The 9,327-nt window shown below is 40.7% G+C and overlaps 1 protein-coding gene across 1 annotated transcript; it reads right to left on the reverse strand.

Annotated features, from left to right (window-relative positions):
• Nucleotides 1-3,412: 3,412 nt before the first annotated feature.
• On the reverse strand, nt 3,413-9,121 carry LOC119416624 (thyrotropin-releasing hormone receptor-like). Its single transcript, XM_037683814.1, has 2 exons — nt 8,303-9,121; nt 3,413-3,805 (listed from the first exon to the last, which is right to left on the reverse strand). Exons 1-2 carry the CDS (start codon nt 9,062-9,064, stop codon nt 3,413-3,415), a joined length of 1,155 nt encoding a protein of 384 aa, XP_037539742.1. The 5' UTR covers nt 9,065-9,121.
• Between the last annotated feature and the right edge of the window lie 206 nt (nt 9,122-9,327).

The following is a 9,327-nucleotide window of genomic DNA, read 5'->3' on the forward strand; positions in this document are numbered from 1 at the left end:
ACAGAGGAGAGACCACAAGGGGCACCACAACTAGACAGAGGAGAGACAACTGGGGACTCCATGACTTTCAGACAGAGGAGAGACCACCAGGGGCATCACGACTCAGACCGAGGAGAGACCACCGGGGGCACCACAACTCTCAGACAGAGGAAAGACCCCCGAGGGCATCACAACTCTCAGACAGAGGAGAGACCATCAGGGGTACCATGACTCTCAGACAGAGGAGAGACCCCCGAGGGCATCATATCTCTCAGACAGAGGAGCGACCACCAAGGACACAATGATTTTCAGACAGAGGAAAGACCCCCGAGGGCATCACAACTCTCAGACAGAGGAGAGACCACTGGAGGGCACCACGACTCTCAGACAGAGGAGAGACCCCCGAGGGCATCACAACTCTCTGACAGAGGAGAGACCACCAGGGGCATCACGACTCAGACAGAGGAGAGACCACCAGGGGCACCACGACTCAGACAGAGTAGAGACCTCCAGGGGCACCACGACTCTCAGACAGAGGAGAGACCACCGGGGGCATCGCAACTCTCAGACAGAGGAGAGACCACCAGGGGCATCAAGACTTAGACAGAAGAGAGACCACCGGGGGCACCACGACTCTCAGACAGAGTGACCATCGAGGGCACCAGGATTCAGACAGAGGATAGACCACAGAGGACATCACCCCTCTGCACACTGTGTGAGTCAGTGGGGTGTTGTTTTAATATTGTGAATCCTGCGTCAACATTGCATTCACACATTTAAAGAGAAAATACAAATTTTCTCACAAAACAAACAGTACAATTATTAAACTGAATGTCTCACATACAAAATAAATTTAAGCTGCAATTTCCCTGATTGTAGATGTATTTTCCCTTTTTGTGTCAGATTTGTAGAGTAGCTTTATATAAACCAAAGCTTGACTTCTGAAGGAAATGTGGATACATCAGAAGACCGCTGTTTTTAGCTCTGCCGGGTTGTGACAGGACTGTTCTGGTTCTGCTTTTTGTTTTATTCAGCATCACATTTCCAATTGCCTGTGTGACACACCTAGCGTGTGACATATCAGGAAATTGTTGTGCCAGAGTTTCAATACAATGGAACATACTCAAGGAATCACATAATATATAAAAATAACAGATAATAAAAAAGAGAGAATATTTATAGGAGTAATTACAGGAGTTAAAAGTGTGACAATTAGCCCCCACTATCGAACCATGAGAAAAGTTTATAAAGACATGATTGCTCAGAACCCAAAAACAGTGACGTTTGCAGGTAAAGGCAGATCCAGATGTGTTAAAAAGGTTCAGTGACTCCAGAGATCTGAAAATGATGGAAATAATGTGAATGGTGCAGAAAAGTCTCAGACCAGACAGCATCATTGGTCAAATGGGCCAACAGGTCCGACGTGGTGGTCCAACTACAGCTCGAATTGGACTGAGGGGAGCTCCAGCACCCATATCTAGAAGAATTACTCCAGCTGCTCTCATGATGAACAGATGCTGGGTCCAGAACCAACAGGCAGAAACCGATAATCCACAGCGAAGAACAAAGCGAGCTTCCAGAAAATCCTCTCCTTCTGGAAGGCATGGTCCTGGTTCGGTTCAGATCAACAGAGGTCAACAGCGTGATCTGGAACAAAACATTCAGCTGACCAGCTCTGAATTGGCCACTACATTTTTCACAGGCTTTGAACCCCGCAGCTTATACAATGCTGCGTCTAACTTATGGATTTATTTATTTTTTGACGGGCTAATGAGCTTCATGTCCATCACACCTGGGCACTCACCCAATACACGTCTCTCTTTAAGGGTGGGTCCTCGTGACTTAATGAAACTACCTGTATAAATAAAGGTAAAAAAATATGACCAATGAAATTACCAAACAGATCACACCCGACACCCGTGGCGTATACAGGCAGCCTATATATGTCCAAAACTTTTTTTTTTTTAAGTGAGCATGGCTTATATTCAGCTGTGCTCAATAGTCCAGAAATTATGGGTATATACCTTTAACAGAGAAGGGAGATAAACAGGACAAACACAAAATAAGGCATATCTAATTTTCAAATTTTATTCATTGTTTATAAATAACATGAAATTTATTCAAGATTTTATGACGGCCCACTGCTATGAAGAGTGAGCAATCGTGATTATCTGTGTGTGTGGGGGTGGAGTGTGTGTGTGTGTAAAAGCCAATTTATATTGATCATGATTGATTTATGGCAGCAATAAAAGCATAAAACCATCACTCAGAAATATGGGACATGTGTAAATCTACCCAGAGAAGGTGGTCCTCACAACTGAGGGACTGTGCAAGAAGGAGACCAGTTACAGAGACCACTAACACCCTGTGACCCCTCTGAAGGAGCTGCAAGCTTCAGCAGGTGACATGGGAGAAACAGTTTTCAAGATTGTCCTCCAGGACGTCCGTACATTTTGCATTTTTTTCCACCCTCCTTTTTTACAAGCCTTCCAGCGTCGGCTGCTGAAAAGCACTTGACTCCGAGGTCTTCCACATGTCGTTTGACAAACTCCAGTCCAGATTTAATCTGAGTTTTCTCTTCTGTGCCTCTCTTCCATAAAACTTATACCAGGGAAAAAAACTGGGCAACAGTTGTTGTATGCACAGACAAACAAATTCAGGTGAAAAAGGCTCATTTATATTGACCATGACTGATAGCAAAAAACATCCAAGGGGGTTGTTAGTTTTTATGTACACTACACTTATAGATGTAAACTTTGACACTTTTGTGATTTTATTGAATAAACATCAGAAAGACCTGAAACTGCAAATGATTTGATACACTGAATTACTGCAGACATATCTCAACTCTTCTGTCAATTTTTTTTTACATATTGTCTTATTTGAATTACAGAAATGTGTTACCTATTGAAAACAGAGGATGTGTGTCGTTAGTGCCGTGAAACTGTGTGGTCCATCTGTCTCCAGCCAGATCACATGGAAACATGAGAGCTCTCAGGAGATGCAGAGACACTCACAACAAAGGACTTGTTGCAGTTACCATAGAGCACAGACATTGAAGGCATAATGCAAAATATGCAAAGCAGGCATCTGTAGAACATGCATCACATTAAATGTTTATTATCTTCAAGTACATTTAGTTTTTATTCAGTGTAAACTCCAGTGGTCAGTATGCAGGGTCCAATGCATTTAAATAAGCAGTTTATTTAAAATGTGTGTTAAACTGATGCACTGCAGAGCCTCTGGCCATGAACAACAAAGCTCAGCTCAGATTGCTGCTTGTTTTCCTGCACAGCTTCAAAAGCACGTCTGTAAGTCCACTCACAAAACACCTCATCACTTCTTCCCAACGAATAGTTACATCTATTAACATCTGGAGATAAAAGGAAAATATAATTATCATGCCATTTCTTTTACTGAAATCAACGGTTTCTTAAGGAATATGAAGCACGGCACTATTAATGTCCTTCATGTTGAACCTGTTTGTTGTTTGACCAATGAGCTCCTCCTGATCCGTGACTGGTTCGTTGCTTCCGTGGGACGAATTCTTCATCACGCTGTAATATGTCGGCACGTTGTACTCGGCCTCTCTCTGCTGCCAGCTGCACCTACAGAGCTTCTTGAAGGCAACACGAAACTTCTGAGACATGAGGTTGTAGATGATGGGGTTGATGGCGCTGTTGGTGTAGATGCACATGCGACAGAAGAGGAGGAACCAGGTGTTGTCGTAAGCCGGGTTCATGAAACAGTTGACGACCACCACCGTTCGGTAAGGCATCCACAACAAGGCAAAGAGAATGACCACCACGGCCAGCATCTTGGTTATCTGTTGGAGCAGAGAAGGAGATGATGAGCATAAGGGTGAACTCTTGTTCTGCCAAAAGTACAATTATTGGAGGTTAATGAGTCAGCTGTTCTGTTTCTTTGGACGGGACCCACTGTGAGACCGAGGGAGACCATCACTAAATGCTAATCTTAACATGTCAATAAGTTCATAAAGACAAGATTAGAGGGAATCCAACACTGTTCAGTCAGGTCATCTGGACAGTTTCTTTTTTTGTGCTGAGACGTTTCACCTTCCATCCAGAAGGCTTCATCAGTCTGAGGAAACACCAAACAAAACTGATTCTCCCCCAACAGCTTACTCCAAAGTGGAAAAAAAAAAACAGTTATGGCCTCTGGGGCCTGCCCTCTACTCCGGTGCCCGCCCTCTCCCTCATCGAAAGTCATGTCAAACTGGTTCAAAACATCTAAGTCTATGCTCAATCATCCAGGTATAAAATCCAACAATGTTCAGTCAGGTCATCTGGACGGTATCTTTTTTTTTTGTGCTGAGACGTTTCGCCCTTCATCTCCGTTGGGGGAGAATCAGTTTTGTTTGACACTTTATAATAATTTAGTGTAAAATGTATATTAAAATCTAAATATTCCAGAAAGCTGGGTGCACTACAGATGTTTGCAACAAGAAAATTGTGGGCTTTGGCAAAAGAGGCAGAATGGGATTGTTTTTTAAGAGATCTGAATTTTAAAATATCTTGAAGTCAATTCAGTTCAGTTTATTTATTTAGCGTCATTCACAAGAGAAGTCATCTCAGGGCACTGAACAGAAACAGTCATATATAAAAAATAATAAGTTAATATTATTTATCTGAGAAGCAGACTGCTTTGATTTTATCTTTCTTGTAGACTATCATCTTGAACAAGCATGAAGGCAACAGTGGAAAGAAAAAACTCCCTCATGAGGAAGAAACCTTTAGCAGAACCGGGCTCAGGACAAGCGGTCATCTGCTTGGACCAGTTGGGTTTGAGAAGACAAGGAGGAGGAACAAATACACAACGCAAGGTCGAGAATCACGTTAAGATAGAAATAATATCAAATGAAAACTATTCATTTGTAACAATTCATTTTAAGAAATGAGGTCAATTCTTCCTCCAGTAGTCTAAGCCTATAGCAGCATAACAAGCCAACCCTAACTATAGGATTTATCAAAAAGGAACGTCTTAAGCCTAATCTTAAAACTGGACAATGTGTCAGCCTCCCGGACAGAAACTAGAAGTTGGTTCCACAAGAGAGGAGCCTGATAACTGAAAGATCTTCCTCCCATTCTGCTTTTGGAAACTCTAGGAACCACAAGTAAACCTGCAGTCTAAGAGCAAAGTGCTCTGTTAGAATAATATAGGACAATAAGATCTGTAATATAAGATGGAGCTAGGTTGTTGAGAGCTTTGTAGGTTAGAAGTAAGATTTTGAATTCAGTTCTGGATTTGTCAGGGAACCAATGGAGAGAAGCTAAAACTGGAGAGATGGGATCTCTCCTACTAACTCCAGTTAAGACTTAATTGATTGAGAAGCTTCTTCTTTTAAATCCTGTTTTTTCTTACAAATTAATTTTAAATGTAGACAGAAGGTACAAACAGAGGAAAATATCAGCGTTAAAACAAACATTTTAAAAATGTCAGAGTATCTTATTGCAGACAAAAAATCAAGCAGAGATGGCCTGTCCCAAAACAATTGTTATCTGAATCTGGCTTCCTCACTTGGCCTTGAATAGGTCAACTATCTCAAGTTTCTCCTGGAGGTTATGTGAACAAACTGCTCTGCTCCCCCCTCACTTACCCTCTTTTCCCGAGGACATCTGTGGACCTGTATCAGAGCTGAGCCGGCTGATAGCCACTGTGCCATCTCTTATCAGGACTATGAAACTATCTGTCAGTGTCCACAGACAACTCACCGCCTTTGTCGGCCTCTTCATGCATAAATGCATTATGATGTCATTAGTATGTTGCTGTTTATGTGTGAGGTCTTTTATTTTGTAACTTTCACATTATGCCCCAGCCAGGACAAGGTGCGAGATACGATTTTTTTTTACCTCCCCTCCCCCTTATGTTTCTCTTTTCCTTATACTTTTGTTGTCTGAAACAGGTCTCTCTGGTAAATGAGTCCTTCAGGTTCAATGGGAACTAACCTGTATAAATAAAGGTTGAATGAAAAAAACAAAAACATGATGTGGTAAAAATGGGGCCTAGAAGTCAGGGAGTGAGAGACACAGACGTTGATTTTTTTTTTTAGGTAGTTCTTACTTTGATTACCCTCCTGGCAAAGTGCCCCCCCCCCCAAAAAAAAACCAAACAAACAAACAAACAAAAACAAAAACAATGCCCATCTCTAAGAGAAATGCAGCTTCAACTACAACCAAAACTAAAGCTTGTATTGACATCTAAAACAAAAAGGAAAGAGGGTAATATTATTTGATTATATACCAAAATGGTCTGCCATACATGAGTGAGCACACACATTGAGCATGGGTGTAAAAGGTGAGCATGCAGACACATTGTTGTTTGCTCAGATTAATATGACCGCACACGCTTTAACAATCTGTGGATAATATCTTCCTCCATTTTACCAGGAAAAGAGAAGCAATGTTGATCATAAAATAATTAAAATCACTCACACCGAATCACATGTACACTGTAATACAAACTAAATAAGGCTCAAACATTTCTGTTAATATTTCATTTAAAAATGTTTATTTTACTTTTCATAATGATAGCTGAAGCACATCAAACGAACAACATCATTTTGTTTCCTGGGCGACATCGGCGTTGACGACTCAGAGGTGCTCTGATGACACGAAACATAAAACTTCAGGGGGCAGATGACTGATCACGTTTTATTTTTTCAGAGCTTTAGTGCCGCTCTGGGCGGGGAGCCATGTCGTGCTCATCAAAAACCACTACTGCCGTTACCATGGCGACCCTAACGAGCCAGTGGCAGTATCCTTAACATTTATTTTGATCTTGTTTTTTTTTATTATTTTAACTCATTTTATTCAGTTTATACATTAAAAATGTCAGATTAGATTATTTCAAAATGTTTTGGGGCTTTTTAGAAGAAAGTTGATGTTTGCTGGACCACGTTTGGATCATTGACTTCATAACCTTTGTGTCAAAACTTTGATTACCCTGTAAAAACTGTTTTATTGTGTGAAGGCTTATTAAGCATTCACACTATTGTGATCCTGTTTCAAATTAATATTCTGTATTCTTCAGCTCGTTCAGGACAATCCTTCTATGAATCTTGGTATTGGTGCAACATTAGCTTTTTGAAATATTTAGCCTTTTCTGCCATTTTTTCCTCATATAAAATGAATTCAGCTCATTTTCCATCCTTCAAATCTTTAGATCTGTTTACAACCTTTTACTGTTCTTTTCACATTTTGTTCTGGTTCAGCTTCTTTTAGCTTGCTTGGGAAAATTTAAACATTTTTTCAGCTACTTGCAGCTGTTTTTTTTCTGCTGTTTTGTGCTCCTATCAGATTCTTTCTGATAACGACAACATTTTTGTGCTTCTAACTTCTTACTGCTAATTTCAGCTTGTTATGCTCCTTTCAGCTCCTTTCTGCAAGTTTCAGCCTTTTTTGCTATTTCAGATGCTATTTAACTGTTTTTTATGCTACTTATAGCTTTTTCAGCTAATTCCACATTTTTTTTTGCACACATTTCAACTTTTTTTTTTTAGCCTAATTTAGTAATCATGTGCTCCCCACTTCCTTCTGGTAATTTAAGCTTCTTTCTACTTTTTAGCTACTTTTCAGCAGTGTTTTTTTTTTTTTCAAATTTCAGCTTTTTTCAGATAATTTCTACTTTTTGTGCTCATTTCTGCTGCTTTCAGTCTAATTGGGCAAAGGTGTTCTTTCTGCTTTCTTCTGCTAATTTAAGCTTGTTCTACCTTTTTAACTTTTCCTTAGCTAATTTCAACTGCTTTCAGATAAATTCTAATTTTTTGTGGTAACTTTAGCTACTTCCAACCTAATTAACTTATTTCTACTAATTTCAGCTTTTTATGCTGAAACAAGCTTGCGAAGCTTGTTAAGCTTGTTTCTGTTGGTTTCAGCCTTTTCAGTTATTTCAGCTAGTATTTAGCTGTTTTATGCAATTTTTAGCCCTTTCATCTAATTCCACATTTTTAAGCTTATTTCAGCTTTTTCAACTTCCTTCTGGTAGTCTAAGTTTCTTTCTGCCTTTTCATCTACTTTTCAGTAATTTTTTATGCTCATTTCAGTGTTTTTCAGCTACTTTCCTATTTTTTTAGCTCATTTCTACTTATTTAAACCTAATTCAGCAAAAATTTGTTCTTTCTGCTTTATTCTGCTAATTTAGGCTTGTTCTTCCTTTTCATCAAAAATTCAGCTTTTAAAAAAAAAAATTTGTTACTAATTTCGGCTGTTTTTCAGCAAGTTCTTCAGCAATAGTAATTTTCTCAGGAAATGATATTTCTCTAGTTTTAGTCTAAGTACATTGTGTGTCTGTGCTTTTCCAGTACCTGTTTTCGTGCAGAAACCGCTCCCTTGCTGGCCTTGCTGGTGCTGTTGGAGTGACCCCGGTGGACCGACCCTCCATCTGCTCGGTCGTTTAGATGTGCCGGCAGAGGACTCATGAACAGAATCTTTGCGATGAGTCTGTACAGCACTGTGGCCACAATGAGAGGGACCACGTAAAACAGACTGAAGTCCAGGAAGTAAATGGGCATGTACAGATTCCTGGAGACACGGTAGTCGCAGGTGACCTTTACCCCGTTGCTGTATTTGGTTTCTTTAGTGTCCACCAGAAAGAACCACATGGTGCAGTAGAGGGAGGTGAAGATCCAGACTCCAGCTATGATCCTTTTGGCCCGGGAAACCGTGCATATGAACTGTGCCTTTATGGAGTGACATATAGCAATGTAGCGCTCAATGGTGAACGCCGTGATGGAGCACGAGGACACGTTGATGCCCAGGTACTGAAGATACGTGATGCACAAGCATCCCGTGTAGCCGTAAATCCAGAAGGCGACAACATCAGAGATGTTGGGCAGGCCTGCCGCCAACAGGACGATGAGGTCAGCGACGGCCAGACTTACTAGGTAACAGTTAGTTGGTGTGACCATGTGCCGAGTGCGCAACACAACCAGCACCACCATGATGTTCCCAGCAATCCCCACACCGCAGATGAGCATTGTCAGAAATATCGTGACAACTTGTACTTCAGGGGCGTTCAGAGGCATCTCTGCCAAGGTCCCGTCCTTAAACAGTGTCGTGTTGTTCATCTTTTCCAAGAACCTTTAAACACGAGAATCCTCAAGAGAGAAAACAGAGAAACAGAGATCAGATCTACAAGAATTAAAATAAAAACTCACCGAGAGGACAGTAAATAAAAACACTTTTCACACTGTATAATCCTAACTACCCAAAAAATACATGATGCATCGGTAACACTTTACAATAAGCTGGTGAAGATTCTCAGTCATCCAGGACATGATAAATTCAAAAAGCGTTCAATACAAAAACAACTGGACTTTATTTGTAACAG

The sequence above is a fragment of the Nematolebias whitei genome, chromosome 11, assembly GCF_014905685.2.
Source record: "Nematolebias whitei isolate Nwh7 chromosome 11, NemWhi1, whole genome shotgun sequence".
In the NCBI taxonomy this organism is placed as follows: Eukaryota; Metazoa; Chordata; class Actinopteri; order Cyprinodontiformes; family Rivulidae; genus Nematolebias; species Nematolebias whitei.

Excerpts from the sequence above, each read along its gene's own strand:
- LOC119416624 (XM_037683814.1), bottom strand. The coding sequence starts at position 9,064 with ATGAACAACACGACACTGTTTAAGGACGGGACCTTGGCAGAGATGCCT. Across the intron at positions 3,806-8,302 it reads CGGTTTCTGCACGAAAACAG|ATAACCAAGATGCTGGCCGT; the intron begins GTACTGGAAAAG and ends CTGCTCCAACAG.